Source organism: Larus michahellis, chromosome 3 (assembly GCF_964199755.1).
Source record: "Larus michahellis chromosome 3, bLarMic1.1, whole genome shotgun sequence".
Taxonomy (NCBI): domain Eukaryota; kingdom Metazoa; phylum Chordata; class Aves; order Charadriiformes; family Laridae; genus Larus; species Larus michahellis.
The window spans coordinates 74,874,896-74,894,353 of record NC_133898.1 but is presented as its reverse complement, the minus strand read 5'-3'; the positions used below and the strand labels follow the sequence as shown (position 1 = coordinate 74,894,353).

The following is a 19,458-nucleotide window of genomic DNA, read 5'->3' as shown; positions in this document are numbered from 1 at the left end:
CTGTAAGATAAAATGACTAATAGAAATGAAAAGGAGGACTGCCAAAAGTCAAATTGCTTCACTGGAAGCTTCTTAGTAAAATGACAACATCCAGTTCTAGATAATTAAATCTTATTTTGTAGGAATGTCACTGAATGATGTTAATTTGCCTTTAGGTAGTGCTCTTTTGGTTGAACACAGTAACAAAAATTTATTTGGGCACTTTTTGTTTGTCTTAGAAATGGTTCAACATTGTTTAATAAAAATGAAAAGCTCAAGCTCGGAGAGAAAAACGTCATAGTCACCATTGAAACCTGAAATTCTTTTTGGATCTGAACCTTAAAGGGCTTTAACACAGAGGGACAGAGGTGAAGTCTCCTGTTGTTACAGACAACCTGAAGCTTAGCTTCTTCATAATTTAGTAATCTTTGTCTCAAAATGAGGTAGGTTGCTTATTCCCCCCCAGACTTGTTGGATATTTGATGATTCAAAGCTGTCCACCGCTTTCCAGTCTAGCTGTGTTCATGATGAACTTGTTCTCATTTGTTTGGGTGTCAGTGTTCTTTATTCTCCCTAGTGTGTTTATAGATAGCATCTGCCTTCCAGTATTTGTTTTCATAAAGAAAACAATCAAAACTCTTTTAGACTGCACGTTTTCACTTTTCAGTCTCTTCATCATCCTACCATACCACTGGATAGGGTCCCAGTCTGAGGTCATGCCTTGAGCACAGGTGATCAGTCTGGACACACAGGTTATTTTGTTTTGAGGCATTGCAATTACCCTTGTCATGGATGGATGCCCGCAGGAAGTTTGGTATTAGGAACGCCTTACTCTTTCATACCTTCAGTGAAACTTACAGTTTGGGAGTAAGACTTGGGTTTCCTTTCCTGATGTGGATGGCTGTGGCTCTTGGTTCCTCTGGTAACTCAACTCTTGGAGTATTAAGGAAGTGAAATATTCTTTCTGATCAGAGCCTTTTCTTTCTGTGATTTTCCATGATTTCCTCTTTAACGTGCTAAAAATTAAGTTTAGTCGTGGTGCATCTTGCATCAGACAGAATGTTTCAGTGTCTTTCTAGTGGAGCCTTCCATTATGAAGGTACTTTTTTTGGTTCATCGTAATGATTTTTTTTTGTCTCCCTGAAGTGCTTGACTTTTTGAAATAGCTGGAGGAGACCTGAATTTGTTATCTTCAGGAATAACTCTCAAGTGACATTTAAGATATTAATTTAATATGCTATCTTTCAGTTTGTGATTTTTGTTAGGAAGATGCAGTTTTCCCAGTTTTGACTCTGCAGCCTCTTGTCGCCTGCAGATGCTATGGCCTGAACTCATCACAGCACTCAAACGCAGCCTTTAGTAAACGGCGTTCATTATATTTGTCTAGACAGTCCTTTGAAGGGTGTCTCTGGACCGTCCGCCAAAACACTTTCACTACCCATAAGGACAGCAAACCCTCAAACATGACCCCAGAGCACATGTTCCCAAGCACTCTTGTGGTGTTAGTATGTGGCAAGGTGTTTCCGGAAGGGCTGTTTGCAGGTGATGCGCAGCACGCTTGTGAGACCCTGGTGTGGCTGGGCTGCCGGTGCACCTTCAGGCACACAGTGGTCTCAGCGGCTTCTAAGACTACACTTCTAAGAGCTGTACAAACAAATTTGACTCCAGTACTGATTTCGGCTAGGGGGGGAGGCTAATGCTTTAAAAGTAGGTTTATAGGTAGACACAATACCCAAGGTGTGGAGAATGCTGTGGGTTTTAAGAAGTTCTTTAATTTTTTGCATTTAGTAATGATGAAAAAGGTGGGCCATTTTTATTATCTCTGTGATAACAGTTCTGACACCACTAAGACTCACGCTGTTTTTCATTAGGAATTTGTCACTTCCCTCTCTTAGGTACTATTGAAACTGTCATATACTGGTTTTGTTGTAATATTTTCTGCGGGCCGCAGCGGAGAGCAGGACCCTCTATGAAAGCCTGAGAGCTGGCTCAGGTGATGGCTGAGTCCAGCACAGGGTGGGATGTGGTGCTCAGCAAGCAGAAATCTGGCTTCTTAGCATGTGCCAAGGGCGGCAGCAGGCAACAGCGGCTGGGTCCTGAGAGAGGAAGCTTGTGGAGAAGACAGGTTGGATGAGTGATGTGTGGCAGAGAGATAAAACTGCTGTGCTGTGAGGGAGCGGAACCATGACATCAGAGATGGAAACTCGGTGAGGCGGTTTGCTTGGGATCGTTCTCCAATGGTGACTTATAGATGATCGAGGAGAGGTCAGTTACTGCCGTGCACTGGCAGTCTCCTGGTCCTGCAAACAGAAGTGTAGGGGCCTGCCTTTTCCTTGGCAGCCCGCTATTATTTGTCACTTGTAAGCCTTGTATGGCGAGGACTGTGGTCCCTAATAGTAACTACGTGCTTGCCTGTGTCTGTGGCATGGCCACGTCCCAAATTGTGTTCAACAGAGGCACGCTTAGGTTGTGGTCTGCTGCATAAACAGAGGTCATTGTGAACACTAAAAAAATCCACACGCTGTGTACATATAATTAGTTCTTTTTAGTGGCTTGGTAATGCCCCATCAGGTTTATTGCTTTTCCAGTCAAATGTACAGCTCGCTTCATGGCTGATCTCCATTTCTTACTGTTTTCTGGCATGGGATTCCTTTTACTTAGCATTCATGTGATTCCTTTTACTTAGCATTCGTGTGATTCATGGATTACAGACTTTTCTGTTGAAGTGCAATATGTCTGCAGAGGCAGTTGTGGCTGCCACCACGTTTGTGACTTAATCTATGCAAAAAACCCACAAGAATCAATGATTTGGAAGAAATTCCTACCTGCTGTTGGTGTAGGCTGGCCATCTGTCTGGCAAATCCCCATGTGGAAGTCAGATCCGTCTGAGAAGAGCCAGACAACCTTCTGACACCTGTTTCTCCAGCAGCTGTAGTTGCTTATTCCACTTTTTTATTTTCTCACCAGGTGCTGTTGAGATTGGGTTTTAGATCTGCGTTCAGCAGCTTTTGAATTCTAGTCCCAGCACTGTGTAGAGTGGAGGATCATTGTGACCAAATCACCCTTTCTCTCTCCAGGCCCAAGTATTGGGGGTTCCTAATTGCACCTTAGGAAGTGGTTCTGGATTTGGGCGCCTCAGTTCACTCACAGAAATTGATAAATACCTGACTTCTTTAGTCAGTTATGGAAAATGCCTTTAGAATTGCTGAAAAACACGGAGACAAACTGGCTTTTAATATCAAGTGGCATCTTCTATTTGAGGATCATTCCACATATATTCATGATCTTCCATGTACATTGTTTCCAAGATGCAGGAAAAGACAGTGGAGGTGTCAAAGTGGTACTTTCTAAAGCTACTCCTTTTATCTGCTAGAAATTTAATATCTTTATAAAGACACTGAGTATTGACAAGTCATCCCTTCTGAGCCCGCGGTAGAATACAAATAGCTTTGGCTCTCGGCTCTGAATCTGTGTGTGTGCGTGGCTGTTTGCCTGTTGAGATCTTCTCATTCACAAATTGTCCTCAATTTCTGTGGGAGACATTTTTTGAGCAATATAGAGCAAACATTTCATAACTTGGTTTGTGTAAGTTTTGGGGCACTTACGTTAATTTAAAAGCTTATAAAATCACGCAGGAAGGCACGCAGCCAGGAACGGACAGTTTGCTTTGCTGTCTTCCATAATGCTCACATTATAAAAAGCGTTTGACCCCGATGAGGCTTAACACAGTTACCATTCCAGAGTTAACTCTTAAGATATCTTCAAAGACATCTAGATGAAACTAGCAAAAGATGTCTTTTGCAGCTCTAGTGTGTGCTCTTTTGTGCGTGCTACATAGCATGCTGCACCGGAGTTCTTTGCTGGAGCAGCAGCCATCACAAACCAAATCAAGACAACCTTCTGCAGATGAATGGTATCTCCTGCAACTAAAGGTTAAGGTGTCATCCAGTGATTTATCCTTCCTAATGGATTCGTGGGGTTGCTGTGATAGGGACATAATTTACTACCTTCTGTACATCAGAGGTTGTGTTCTCAAAATGGTGTTTGGGGATTTACGATATTGAACTGGGTGAATTACATGTCAAATCATCAACCATCCTGTTTGACGTTTAGTCGGCACTGACAGGAACTAGGCATTTAGCAAGATGAGGCTTCTGTAACACAGTCTTTCAACTGGATTTTTTTATTTCAAGGCCACTGTTAATCAAATGTTTCTGGAGAAAATCTGTAAAACAGACTGTTAATTGCACTGACTGTTGTGCTGTGGCCAGCCAGATGTTAGTGGTGTGTGATGTAGCTGTCATCCTCCCTGTAGATCATTGTTAAGGCGTTGCCTCCTTGATGGAAAATATTTCATCTGGTAATCCACCAAGTTGTTGCAATTTGGAGGCAGGTGGCGCCCTCATGTACAAAACCCTGGGGTTAGGCGTTCCTGCCAGTATTTGAATGGTACTTTTGAGAGGAGCGAGTGACCCCTTCAGAGGCTTCGTTATTTCCACAACTCTGTACACAGAACTAAGGAGGTTTTTTGGCATATGCACTTTTTCAAAGCATATTCCTATCTGGGAACATTTCATTGATGATTTCCTTCCTACAGTTCCTGCCTTCCTTAAGTTCTTGATGGGTTGGTATAGCTTATGACTTTTTCTTGGCCGTTTTTTTGCTGTGTGCTGTATGGCCTTAAATCAGTATGCTTCAAATGTGGATTATATCTAGGCTGTTGAATGCTTCTACGTGGCCTGCTATCTTGTCTCCAGAGGAGACAAAATAGATCTCTCTGCACGAAGTGCCCCATCTCACCGTTTGATTGCCTTCTTTCGAGCCTCTGATCCCACTGACACAGACCTGAAGCTGCCTTTAGTGCATCCACACAGGAGGAGAAGGAGGTGTAGCTGGGGAACATGTCCTTGTTTGTACCTGTATTGTAAAGCCAGAGATTGGAATTGCTGCTGTTGTGAGGAATCTGGTTTTGATCTAGGTGACTACCATGGTTGCCTAGAGGGGGCCACCTGTTGAATAAGGGTTCAGATGAAAGCCATTCACTTAATAAGCCTGTATACCTGAACACCGAGAAGGTTCTGACATAACCCCTGAAAACAAAAGAGGACATGCATCAGTTTACGTACCTGTTTACTCCTCCTGCTTCCTTGCTCAGTGCTGTAACTCCAGGCAACTTGGGAGACAGCAGCAGCTTTTTGCATTGTTTGAGCGTATGATCAACCAGGCAAAGACAAAATGAGGACACACAGTGAATTTGGCAAAGGTATTCCAGGGCAGAGTGGCTGCCCTCTTCAGACTGCCAAACCCTCTGGCATATTCTTGACTTAGAAATTGAAAATGCAAATCAGAATCTTTCCTGGTGAGTTGTCTGCCCCTTGTGTTTTTCAGCAAGAAAAGTCATTGCTTCAATACAGATGTGCTATCCTTACATTTAAGCTCCCAAAAGGCCCCTGACTATGTGACGAGAATTACTGTCATGGATATTGCATAACAGTTTATGCAGCATGTTTAATGCATTTTCAGTTTTATGAAATATGGATAATATTGGAGACATTTTAAATAGTAGTTTAGATTTACACTTTCTTTTTAAGGTGGAAACGAAGGACATTTCTAGTGCTCTTCAATGACGCTGGAAGAGTTGAGATGGTTACTATTAAAAATGAATGAAATCCGTAGAAGTGGAAAAGAGAAAAATATATTGCATAGATGGATTATGGGCAAACCATTAATGTTTAAAGCATTTCTGGAGTTTAGAAATGACGTGCCTTTATTTGAATGCCACAGCTGTCTCAGTACGCTTCCTCCCTGCTCTCTCCAGGGCATGTTGCTGCTTGGTGTTGAAGTTGAGTGGACACAACTGAGAGGATACAATTTTGAAGAATGTTTCTTCTTGTTTAAGGTTTATTATTGAAATGAAAGCATTCAGAAAAAAAAAAAAAAAGATTTGATGCATGTGCAACTTCTATTAAGAGTCAATTCACATTGTATGTATTTGTTTTGTGACATTCAGGACAGCTTCCCGGCTCGGTTTGGAGGAATACATTTCGTCAATCAGCCGTGGTATATCCATGCTCTCTACACAGTTATACGGCCCTTTTTAAAGGAGAAGACACGAAAAAGGGTATTCTTTTGTTTAATTGTCCATTACCTGGCAGTTACAGTCAGCAGATGTATCATACTCTAATAAAGTAGATATACAGAATATATCAGCTTGCTCTTGGTGGAAAGTATTTAAATACATCTGCATTAAATGCATCTTTAACTGTTTTAGGAACTTTTACAGCATTATCCTTTAAGAAGACAGTCAAACAGTGCACTTAAGTATATTTTAAAATGTAAGCATATGCTTTCTCCTGGGTTTTATAAAAATTATTGTCAACATTACAGCTTCTATTAAGTTTCTATTAAATTCATTTCAATTTCTATTAAAATTATTTGTGTCTGTCTTTTAAGAGCAGAGGTAGTGAGTATGAAGTCCTTTCCTAGTGTGATTTCCTTGACATTAGGATGAACTAAAATACACAGCTGGTGTATCGTAGTTTGCAAATACTGATTTGGATGAAAGTCAATGAAAGGAAATTTGTGTGGATGCATCTGTGCATAAGCACGAGCAGCCTCTGAGATGTTGCTGAATTTGCAGCATTTGCATCAGTGCAATTAAATTAGAGCTTGGTGGTGATAGCACATAGAATGATATTATTTCTGTAACAGGAAGTTTGTCATCCAGGAAAACACAATCAGCATCATGTACAGAGCCAATATAAAGAATGTGAAGATTTTTTTTTTTTTTTGATGGGATCAGCTTTCTAAGCAGCTCTGTATTTTCTCTCCTCAAACACAGTCGACAAGGCCACAATGATCCTTGGTGTTTAGCTGTTTTTTACTGACAGATTATGCTGGAGAGGCCTCTGGTTTTCACAGATTTTGAACTATAGATCACAAAGCCTTTTATGTAATATCTGTTATAAATATGCAAATGAAGACCCATTTTGCAGGATTCAGTTGCACTCCGTTGACTGCAGCTTCAACAAAGAACATTATAGTGCCAGATACGGGGCCTTTTTCAGTCAAGTACTGTGTATGCATAACCAAGGAGTAAGTACAGCTCATGGGCGTGTTACAACATTAAAAATAAGTGACAAGGCAGTTGAACATGGGTGCTTATCAGTTAGCATCTAATTTTTTATTTAGACACCTGAATCAATGGCATATATTTTTAGAAATGCTGACTTTTTACAACTGTTTTTGTCAATACTGAATACCAAAAAGTAGTAGTCAGGTGGTTAAATATTGGTTTTAGAGTCCAAAACTTAATGTCAAAATGTGAAAATTATGCCCAGCACATAAAATTTAAAATCAGCTTTAAAAAAACCATGAGACAGAACAAATAACTGTGAAAAAAACCCCAAACCCAGCAGCATTCTCTTCAGAATTTTAGCAGGCTCACTATTTGTCTGTTGCATTTATCATGGATTATTTTTTATTTTTTAATATATGTCATATTAAGCTTCCCATCTCCACAGCTGACTGGAAGATGGGCAGAAATAAGCCGTACAAGACGCATATATTTGGTCTTTTTGTCTTTTGAATTTACCTCTTGATCAGTATGCTAAGGGTATAGCTGTCCAGAGAAGTCCCTGCAAGGGGAAGTGGAATGTGAATCGATAACGCTTGAGGTCTGTCTGTGCGCGCACCCCTGCCTGCCCCGTGGGGACCGAGAGGCAGCCTACAGCTGCTAGGAGGCAACATCCTACCTTGCCTTCCTGGCTGCTTCTGTGCTAGTCAGTTACACAGGGTTGGGCACTGCCATTCCTCCAGTTTAATTGTACAGACACTTGCTGGCAGGGCACTGGCCGGTGCCAGCTGGTGCTTTCTTAAGACGTTGCCCAGGAACAATTTGGAGACAGCATGGACCAGTGAGCAGCATGGATGAGGTGAGCTTGTTCTGGAGATGAAAGAAGTTTAACCATATGGATGTTTGTGTGCCATGGCACTTGCTCCTAGTCCCAAAGGGTGTATCCTGGCCCATCTTACTTACTAGTCTAGACATAGCTGCTGTGAGCTGTGTAGCCGTACCCAAGAGCAGGTATTTCCTCCTGTGGAAAGTCTGCAGGTCCCTTGTGTCTGTGGGAGAAGGCTGTCCAAATCCAGAGGTGCTCTGTTTCTAGTGCTCATTGGTCACATGTTCCAGATCTCTGAGGAGAAACAATAAGGTTAAAGATAAACATAAATACAAGTATTCATATGGCATATTAATAGACATATATATAACTGTAAAACATATAGGAAAATCAGTCTACCAAAACATTGATGGAAAATATCAAGTTGTCCACCAACTATGCCCTCATTCTTGTCACAGAAATTATTTTACTATTATTACATACTTCATATATTGTGAAGTACTGATGGTAGTTAGTAGTATCACCATATTAAATAAGAAAATATTTCCATTTCCAGTGGAGTTTTCATTACACTGCACTATTTATCTTATTTATAGAACTCATGGCTGGATGCTGAAAGTCAATAAATATTCCTTAATGTATATGGTGAATATTAATTTCATTTATTATTTATGTTCTTAATTTATTTACTTAATTTAATTCACAGGATTAGGGAAAGCAAATAACAAAAGATAGGCAGTCTGTCTGTCCAGTCTTCAGTCTGGCTAGTTACCTGGCATCGGTTCTTACCCTCCTTAGGCCCCTCGTGCTGCAAACATTTTAAGTCATTTATGCTGAAGTCACTTTATAGGTTTATGAGCATATTCTGGCCGTGCTTAAGGCAGAGGCAGTGTGTGCATTGGTGGCCATCTCGGTTAGCCCAACACAGCCAGATAATTGGAACTGTACAATATCCTCTAATAATCATGATGTAATTTGGGCTTTGATGATTTTTGTGATACTGCTTTGTTTTTACCTGCATGTGTACATACAGATATTCCTGCATGGTAATAACCTCAACAGCCTGCATCAGCTAATACACCCTGAGATCCTGCCTTCAGAGTTCGGAGGAATGTTGCCTCCCTACGACATGGGAACGTGGGCAAGAACACTGCTTGACCATGAATACGATGATGACAGTGAATGCAATGCGGACTCTTACAACGCTCCTGCAAAGGACATAGAAAAGGATCTCTCTCCCAAATCCATGAAAAGGTGGGTTAAAGGTACTGTGGTCTTCTAGTATTGCCATGAGGTTAACATTTGCCTTCCTCTTCTTTTATGAAGTTGCAGGTAATTCTCTCAGTTTATTACAAGGATCTTTTTTTTTCCTTTCTTAAGAAGATCACTCTTCATTATAGACCATAGTGTTGATTATTACCCACGTGAGTTGTGATCTCATCACAGCTGATTATTTTTACAGTGCTCTATGGGTAGTGTGTGCAGTACTGTTTTTGGAATAAGCTGATATGTCACCCCAGCCTACAGTATGTATTAGAGAGACAGTGCTAGCTGCAGTCAGCCTCGGTGCAGAGGGTCAACTGGGGCCAATTATGCAGTCGAGTGGTGATGATGACTCTTACCTTCCTCCATCTCATAGGCCGGTGCCTGGTATCCACCAGCCTGTAGGTGCCAGGACATTGACAGCGTCTGAACTGTCAGTCACAGTGACTGCACACAACATGAGCAAATGTAGTGAGGAGAACCAGGACAAAAACCAGTGCCACTTGTTATACTCGACTCTGGCAAACATCCTGGTGTTCTGATATTCTTCTCTTTGAGAAGATAATTGCTTGCTGCATTTTGCTATTCAAAAAGAAGTAAAGTATAGGAAGGGGTTAGTTACCTCTCCAGTAACTGTGGAAGCAGTGAGGTGATTCACTTGGGAGGGATAAACCTGGTCCAACCTTGCCAGGGCAGTAGAAGAGAAAGGGTAAAGATTACAGCAGGGGGATAGAAAAAGTTGAGCAGTGCAGCAAAAGTCAGAGTGCAGCTCATAAAGGGTAGCACTAGTAATGAATTAGAAAAGAATAGACAGGACAGAAAACAATATTAAAATTAAGTCATTAAAATTAAGTCAGAATATGCTAAGCTGAGAATTCATTTTCAGGAGATGGCATTTGATGCAAAAGGGAGAGAGACTCTGGAAGCAAATCAAATAGGATAAAATTTTTTCAGAGTCCTCAGCTAGGAAGATGATTTTGGCTGGAAAATTTTGTATAGACTGGGGAGGACAGCGCGGTTTGAAAGGCAGATATTTTTGGAAAATAGAGAGGAAACAACAGGAGATTGCCATAGGAATAAAAAAGAAAAAAAGCAGTGAAGTTTAAGGATTGTCTGGGCGGGTGGATGAGGGGAGAGCAGTGGATGTTTTCTACCTTGACTTCAGCAAGGCTTTTGACACTGTCTCCCATAATATCCTCAGAGGTAAGCTTAGGAAGTGTGGGTTAGATGCGTGGACAGTGGGGTGGATTGAGAACTGGCTGAATGGCAGAGCTCAGAGGGTTACGATCAGTGGCGCAGAGACCAGTTGGAGGCCTGTAACTAGCGGTGTTCCTCAGGGGTCAGTACTGGGTCCAGTCTTGTTCAACATTGTCATCAATGACCTGGATGAGGGGACAGGGTGTACCCTCAGCAAGTTTGCTGTTTACACAAAACTGGGAGGGGTGGCTGACAGAGCAGAAGGTTGTGCCGCCATACAGAGAGACCTGGACAGGCTGGAGAGTTGGGTGGAGAGAAACCTTATGAAGTTCAACAAGGGCAAGTGTAGGGTGCTGCACCTGGGGAGGAATAACCCCATGCACCAGTACAGGTTGGGGGCTGACCTGCTGGAGGGAAGCTCTGTGGAAAGAGACCTGGGAGTCCTGATGACAACAGGATGACCATGAGCCAGCAATGTGCCCTCGTGGCCAAGAAGGTCTTCTGGGGTTCATTAAAAAGACCATGGCCAGCAGGTCGAGGGAGGTCATCCTCCCCCTCTACTCTGTCCTGGTGAGGCCGCATCTGGAGTACTGCGTCCAGTTCTGGGCTCCCCAGTTCAAGAAGGACAGGGAACTGCTGGAGAGTCCAGCAGAGGGCTACAAAGATGATCAGCGGACTGGAGCATCTCTTATATGAAGAAAGGCTGAGAGACCTGGCTCTGTTTAGCCTGGAGAAGAGAAGACTGAGAGGGGATCTCATCAATGCTTATAAATACCTAAAGGGTGGGTGTCAGGAGGATGGGGCCAGACTCTTTTCAGTGGTGCCTGGCAACGGGACAAGGGCAATGGGCACAAACTGGAACATAGGAAATTCCATCTCAACATGAGGAAAAACTTCTTTAAAGGTAACAGAGCACTGGAACAGGCTGCCCAGAGAGATTGTGGAGTCTCCTTCTCTGGAGATATTCAAAACCAGCCTGGATGCATTCCTGTCCAACCTGCTCTAGATGACCCTGCTTTGACGGAGGGGTTGGACTAGATGACCTCTGAAGGGCCCTTCTAACCCCTACGATTCTGTGATTCTGTGATTTTGTGTTGAAAAAACCTACAGTGCATTGGAAGTGGGAAATGGCAAGAGACTGGATAGGAATGAATTAGGATAAGGCGAAGTTAAAAAACGTCCTGAAGCCATATGACAAAGATGCAATTAACACAAGTAATGGAGAAAATGGGACAGCAAAGTGCCAGGGGAAGGGGAAGAGTGAGCAATACATTTATATGTTTTGCCCGTAATACAAGAATTATGTGACAATAGAGAAGCTGTCTTGGAGAGAAGGGTGGAATTTAGGGGCTGAAATGCAGAAGTCTTACTGTTGCGAAATGAAGTCATGAGAGTAAATAGCTTCATCCAAGGATGCAAAAATAAAGTGTGAGAGGGCTGTGACAAGACCTTTTGGAGCAGACTTTTCCAGACTATTCTGGGCAGGCACATTATTAAATGGAAAAACAGCGGTTTGACCAGATTCTTCATTCTTTCTTGAAGAATTTTTATTCTCATTTAACTTGTGCTTGAAAAATCCTTCATGCAGAATTACACTTCAGTGTAAGCTTCAAATTGACATTCCATCAGTCTGGGTTAGCTGACACAGTGGGAGACATACTGCAGAAAATAAGCATGTTGAAATTTGTGTCTACGTAATATTGAACTGAAATTTCCTCACCTTCTTCGCATTCTTTTTCAGTTAGCATGCCTGCAGCACCTGCTGGAATCCTCCTTCCCTGCTGTTGGAGATAAAAAGTACTAAGTAGACTTACTGTGCTAGTACCAAGTAGAAGGGAGTAGTAGTAAGATGGACAGAAAGTCCCAAGGCTTCGATGTATTAAGTGCACAGACTGTGTTAAAACAGAAATAAGAAGTTAAGGTAAAACAGATAAACTCTATTTCATTAAAAAATAAACTTAACCTGAATTTGGCTCCTGGTGGATTGTTTCTCTCAGTTTAAACCCACACTCAGTGTGGTATGTTAGTGCAGAAGAAGGTTTTTAACGTATAAAAACCCATGACAGTAAATCAATGAAAAGGACTTAACTTCTGAGAACAAATTTCACAAGTGTCTAACAGATCTCCAACAATTATCTTGTTTAATTTGGCTTGCCATTTTAAAATTAGTTTATTGCTCTGAAAAAATATCCTTCTTAAACCAATTCTGCGGAGAATTCACTTCTTTGTTACTCATTTTTGCCTCCACATGAACCACTGATGTTCCTCCAGTTCTCCTCGAACTTTTGGTGAATTGGATGACCTCTACTTGAATGGAAGGCTGGTCGTGGGGAGGGTGGTGGAGATAAGGAGGAATTAATCCCCCCTGTACCACAGACATCTGGGGAGAACATGTTCACATCACGTGGCGCCATTGCAGCTGTCTCAGCAGTCGTGTTTAGCCTGTGGCTGTGTCCACCTGTGGCTTTCATGGCTGAGGCACCCAGCTGGAGACCTGCATCCTCTTCTCACCTAACCCTGCAGGGCAGATGTCGGTGTTGATCAGCTTTTCAGAGTATCCGTGTGTGACTTTGGTTCTTCACGTCTGCAATGGGGCTTTGTAGTACAGCTCTGTCCCGCTGTGCTTTGTGAGAATTAATTCAGTAATGTCTGTAAAGTTATTTGGGAGACGTGGATAGAAGGTGCTATAGACTTACACCGACCTTTTTTGCTTTACATACCTTCATTCATGAATTGCTGCTGAATGAAATGAAAAATGACAGTAAATGTTGGTTTAAAACTGAATGAAAACTATTTCTCGCTCTTCTTCAAGGCATTTAGGCTCCTGAGCTTACAACCCGTAGATCAGGTTTTGTGCAGTTTCATTTTCGCATCTGCCTTGGCATTGGAGAGTTTGGAGGCCCTGGGCATTTATGTCCAACACTGCCTCACTGGTAATTTGAGGCCAGGTTTGCAGCCTTTCTGGCTCGCCTTCACTTCCCCAGTTGAGAACTGGAAACCTTGGCTTCTCAAACATTGGCAGTGGAGGAAGAGGCTCAGTCTTCTATTAGTGCTTACATTCAGGTGGAATACTTTGAAATTAGTATGCTTCCATAGTACTTTTTATCTTGATGAACTGGATTTTCCAGGAGTACAGCTTCCCACCAGCAAATTTTCAATCAATCAGCTTTGCCTTGGAATGGTGCCTTGTGAGGATTTTAAAAGAAGCATTTTTAATTCAGTGGTTTAGTTTTGTGTCTGAGGAACTGGACAGCATTCTAGATCAGGGTTATTGTACAGTTTTAATTAAAAAACTTTAATTATGTTTATCACAAGAGAGACCATCATATTTTTAAAGCTAATTTTCTTGATTTTAGCATTAGTAAGAGAATGTGGTATTATTGGAAAACAGCCTTGTGTTTCAAGTTTTGACCTAGGCTTTAATTCAGATGGGTTTTTTTCTTGTGTTTTTGAAGATTTTCTTTAGATTTTTTGAGAAAGGCCACATTGTCTCCTGCTACCAGCCTCATTCATTGTTTTCAGTGGATGATGGCAGTTTATAAGAGTGGGGGATTGACTGTGTTTTAGGGGAGGTCAGAATTCATAAAGGTTTTTCTATGTGCTGTAGCCCTCCAAATGGGCAAATCTGTAGCACTGTGCTGCAGTCAGCAGTGGCTTCTACTGATCAAAAATAGGTGCCGGCATTGTAGAGATGTACATATGCTCTAGCCAGCTCAAATCTTTACAGAAAGGAAGAGAAATGGGCATTTCTAGCATGAGATTCATCTCACTAAGGGAAACATCTAACAAGGTTTGCTTTTACTGTACCCTTGAAGCGTCTGCTTTTTGACAAACTGGGACGTAGGTCATTTAAGACCCCGTCTTAACGCTTGGGACTTTGTTTTTAACAGAGCATTTTGATTTTGCTGGAGGCTGGGGTTTCCTCTTTTCCCCTCACACATAGCTGTTGCAGGGTACCAGTATCAGTGTTATGCCTCTGTGCTGAATCAGAAAATCTGGAGAAATTTTACAATCATCACTGAATTTGCCTTTACCATCCTTCTCGTCTCTGTTCAGTTGAGCTGATAAGTGAGTCTGACAGATGTGTCCACTGCTCCAGAAATCCTGCTGGCCATGGCAGGGTTCCCTAGGGTTGGCTTAGGAGCTTGCACTGTTGCATTTAAGAGCTATTCAGAAAAGGAGCAACTTGTGCTTCCAGCTAACACATGCCACTAATTGCAGCATGCCATTAGCCAGCTGGGTGGCTGCATTGTACGTTCTCTACCAGCCCAGTACCATATAACCTTCTGGTAGAGAGGATCAGTGCTTAAGCCGGTACAAAAGACAGCCTAGTTGGCCCTCTGTTGTGTGCTGGAGATGCACCCTGTTTCACTGAAGAAAAGAAGACCCACCTTATTCCACCTTTTGCTCCTATATCCACAAACCAGCACTAGAGCCCTTTAGAGCCATGTGATCACTCCATAAGGGTATTTTCTGCCCATCTGCCATGATCAGATGCTTGGGTAATGCTATACCATTATTTTTAAGCCCTGGCGGAAATTAAAGTAAACAGAAGAAAGCTGAGGTTTACCCTCATTTTTCTTGATCTAGAAATGTCAAGTAAACACGGTATCCCTCTGCAGGTCTCAGTCGGTTGTGGATCCCGGGGTGCTGAAACGCATGGATAAGAATGAGGAAGAAAACATGCAGCCTTTGCTTTCACTTGACTAACAGTTCCTGAGCATCGGACGTGAACCGAGGTGGAAGGCACTGCCTCTCAGCAGCGAGCAAACCATTGGGAAAGAGACTACCAGCTGGAATCCTATTTACTCATGTTAATGTAGCATAATGGCAGCAGGCAGCAGGTTTTACTATTCTGCCTGAATTCTGGATGCCCTGGGGTGAAAAAGAAGAGGAGAAAAAAAGGAAAATAAAATGAAATAAAAAATAAAGAGGAATCAGTAATTTATTCTGTAAGTGCCAACTTGTTTGTAAATACAATATAATCCTCCAATTTGACTTTGTAAGTTATGGTAAAGAAATGCTATGGAAATGAGTGACTATTAAATATGTCAGTGAAGTGCACCATAAAAAAAAAAAAAGAGAAGAAAACATGTGCGCGCTCACACATGCACACACCTACACACAGAGAAACACATACTGGACAAGGACAAATATCAAAGCCAATTAAACGTTGTCCTTCTCATAGGAAGCCATATTGCAGCTAGTGTATTGACTGCTGTTTTGTTTTCTGTCTGCAATGCTCATGTAGCCTGCAAAGATAAAGAGGGAATATAAGAACTTGGAGATGCTGTAATCAGTCAGATATTTCCTAACTGTAGCAATTGATTTCCCAAATAACATTGTGGCTTAGGATTGTGATTTAGCATAAACCATGTAGCATTGTGAAAAAGATAACAGATGAGCTGGAACCAACTGTTTGACAGCTTTGTTGTTTGGCTGTATGGATCTGTGAGATTTCTTCCTTAACTTTTCATTTACAGTTTGCAAGTAACCTGGCTTGTTACCCTAATCTGGGTGTTGTAATGTGGGCCACATTGGAGTTACTTCTCTTGCATTTTGTGTGCACATCAAGAATTTTTCCAGAACTCTGTTCTCCCTTGGAATGAGGAAATAGTTCTCTAAATACAGTGTAATAACCGATATTTGAAAGCAAAGCCTGGCAGCAGAGGTTAAAAATTAATCACTGAATCCTGTGCACTGGGAGACTGGATACATATATATATTTTTACCAATCTCAGACAAGCATACAAGGTGACATTGTTAGACAGGTATATTTAATTGAAGGTTTATACAAGAAATCATACCTATTCAATGTACTTAGATATATTATAGATTGTATATTGAGACAATGTCATTAGTAACGTAGTAAAACTTTCCATAGAACAACAGCATCCCACTCCAAGTAACGATTAATATGAATAAGTTGTAGTCAAACATCTCAGCCTATGTGTTTAGGACACTTTTGTTTTGGTTGTAATGTAACTGTATATATTGAACATGTGCCATAATAGAAAAATACATTTTACCTCAAAAGGGCAACAGGTTTCGCTGGGGGTTGGGTCAATCAGCTGAAACGCAGGGGCTGTGTCATCGTCGTGTGCTGGCTGATGTGTGTGCAGCCTGTTGCATGCTGAGGCAGGAATGTCAGTTCTTACGACGACTTCACTCTGCAATCAAGAGTGAGGAGACACAGAGCGCCCACCAAGACATCTGAATAGTTAGAGGTGTTGTAAGAGCATGTCGGGGCAACGCAGGGGTTAGTTAAGAATACACTGAGCACAGTGGAGATGGCTCACAGCAGCCCTGCCTCCCAAGCGCCAGAGTTTAAAGGATTTCTTCCATCACTTCAGTGGTCACTGAAGTTCCAAAGTCACCGGTTGTAGGTCGTCTCTCCTCGCCCAGCATAATTGCAGCTGTAAGATTCAGTAGGCTGGGATGAGTTAAGAAAGAGCGGAGAGTGAAATCTTGGAAGCGTGTCGTCTCAGTGTTCAGCTGTAACTCCTGTGGTGGCAGCTTTGGCGTCTCTCAGGGCTGAGGCAACGCTGTCCCTTCCAGCATCACCCTTGATTAGCCCAGGCAGCACACAGATAAAGCTTTCCTACTTCGCAGTTCATTAGCAACAATGATAAATAGTGTAAGCCCCAACATGCCGTCGCATTGCAGGAACTTGTCTGAACAAGTCATCGCCTTTCTGCTCTCCTAATTCCATTTTCATGATACGTGTTATGAAATGCAAAGAGAAAAGATGTGGAGCCTGATTGTCTTTTCAGTCTGTCCCACAAGTTTTCAGTAGTAGAAACGGTTGTAATACTACTTCTGTGCTTTGAGAGACTTGGAAGATTGATAAATTCTTAAATACCATTTTATTCACTCCTACTTTTCACGTACCTTGTAACATCATGTTGGATAGGTGAGGTGTGTCTCTAGGGTTTGCATAAGTGCCATATTTGAATGTATGTTTTATACGCCCACACTTACGGTCAGTAGAATAGTATATTGCCATGGATCTGATTTTTAAATCCTTATCAGATAAAACTCTAACATCAATAGAAATTTTCTGCTTGTAAGGGCTTTAGGATTTAGTCAGTATTCCATAGGTATGCAAACTGTGACACAGTGGTGATCAAAATCTTCACGGATGCTTTTGGATACATGGGCCAAACCTTGTTGTAAACCAGCACAACGCTGATTTTAGAGTAGATCAGCTGTCTGGTCAGAAAATGCAAATGCCTTTTATATCCCCACAGAGCATCTTTGTAGGAAAGTGTATCTACTCAACTGTAAGAAGCTTAAAATTTGGTTTGAAGCTCATACATTTTTTTGTTTGCAAATCCTTTATTTATGTGCTAAATTTATGTAATTTATGTAATGTTTTCTGATGCCTGATTTCAGTTTCAAGTTAATGAGTATTAATATATTCTTTCCAGAGAGTGAAAGTAGGATATATTATAGTTTAACTGGGACCTCGTCTTTCACCAAGAAGAAAACTACCTTTTCACTAAGATCCTCACTGTTAAAGAGTTGGGCCACAGATCTTCTTGGCTGCAGCTTTTATTTTGCTGAAGCAAATCCTGACAGTGGTAACTGCAGTTGTGACATTGGGTAAGAGTAGGAAAACGGTTAAGAAAAATAATTATACCTTATGCGCTCTCAGTATTCTTTAAAGGCATTTCACTTTTACACATCAGGGTACATAAAGGGTTTCTGCCTTTCCCTTGCTTCTTGTAGAAAATCTTTATAGGTAGGACAATTTTTAATAGATTAAATTTGGACTGAAAGCTTTTCCAATCTTTATTGTCATAGGAATTGATGTCTAATTTTTATAGCAGAACTGAAGTGCTGAAAATAGAATTCAAATGCTTGGGAGGAATTCTACTCTCTTAATTTCTTACCTTTTTTGTGTATCAGGTAGAATAAACCTTGTTGTAATTATGCATGCCGATATGCATATAAAAAATATCGTGAAATATGAGGAACTTAGTGGAAAAACTGGATACACCTGTCCAAGCAACTAAGTGAAAAAAGGGGGAGTAAAAAAAAGTGTAAAATTGATAGTTTCAGGCCTTTGTCAAGATCTGAAAATGTCCCGTTACATGATGGCTCTTCCATGAAACAAATGTTTAAAAATATATGGAAAAGTTACAGAAACTTCCATGCCTAAAGCCTTCCTCCTGTAATCAGAGATGTCAATAGTCTCTTGGCTTTATAACGACAGGCAATCAGTCCCACTAAGCTCCAACAAGTACACGGGCTCCCAATAGTTATTAGTTGTAAAATAGCTTCAAGATGTCTTTACAGAAATGTAAATTCACTGTATAGCATATTTAAAAAGATGTTTTGCACTCTACAGACATGCTATGCCTGGTCACAAAAGATTATTTGTAGAGACATACATAAACTAAACACTGAATTAAAGAAAATAGGAGTAGAAGGGACCTCAAGAGGTCATTGATTTGTGGAGGAGCAGATTTGCTTTAATGTCTCTCTTAAATAATTGTTTTAGCTCGGTACCTTGCATGAAGTGCTCTTTGTATTATTTAATCACAGTCACAGCAAAGCCTAAGCACATTATCTGACAAAACTGTAACCTGACAGTATTTTGTTTATGCATTTTATTATTTACCTGTTCTGTTTGGGAAATTAAAAAGCTTACCAAGCATCATCAGAACTACCATTCAGAATTACCTGCCAAACACTTTGCAATAAGCTTTGGTCATGTCTCTGTTATTATATTGTTTCTGTTATTATCAGTGTATGTATTTGTCAAGGTTTTTGAAAAAGGCGTGTTTGAAAGAGAATGGAAGAGAGAAGAATTCAAAATTAGGCTTCAGGATTTTGTTTAGAATATTACAATAGGATTTGAGGGGGGCGCTGACTTTGATTTTGATAATCCTTGTTTGCCTATGGGGAATGTCCTGCTGAACTATTGACAGCATTGGGTACCAGGACAAATTTGGAAGATAAATATCAATGCGAAAGGCAAGAGCAAAAGTCTCGAAGAGACTGAAAAACCACTTAATCCCGTGGCTTGCTGTATCATGTCCTTCTAAAGAAAGGCATTTTGCAAGTAGTTTATAGGCATGTATTTATGGTGCTGAGAATAGTACTTTTGTCC

The 19,458-nt window shown here is 41.2% G+C and overlaps 1 protein-coding gene across 1 annotated transcript in view; it reads left to right on the top strand.

Moving 5' to 3' along the window:
• CLVS2 (clavesin 2) overlaps window positions 1–16,380 on the top strand; it is a 54,203-nt gene extending 37,823 nt beyond the window's left edge. The window contains exons 3-5 of the mRNA XM_074580842.1: window positions 5,990–6,100; window positions 8,914–9,134; window positions 14,963–16,380. Coding sequence (XP_074436943.1) covers window positions 5,990–6,100; window positions 8,914–9,134; window positions 14,963–15,050 — 420 coding nt within the window. The 3' untranslated portion in view covers window positions 15,051–16,380. The remainder of the gene's footprint in view (window positions 1–5,989; window positions 6,101–8,913; window positions 9,135–14,962) is intronic.
• The last annotated feature ends 3,078 nt before the right edge of the window (window positions 16,381–19,458 follow it).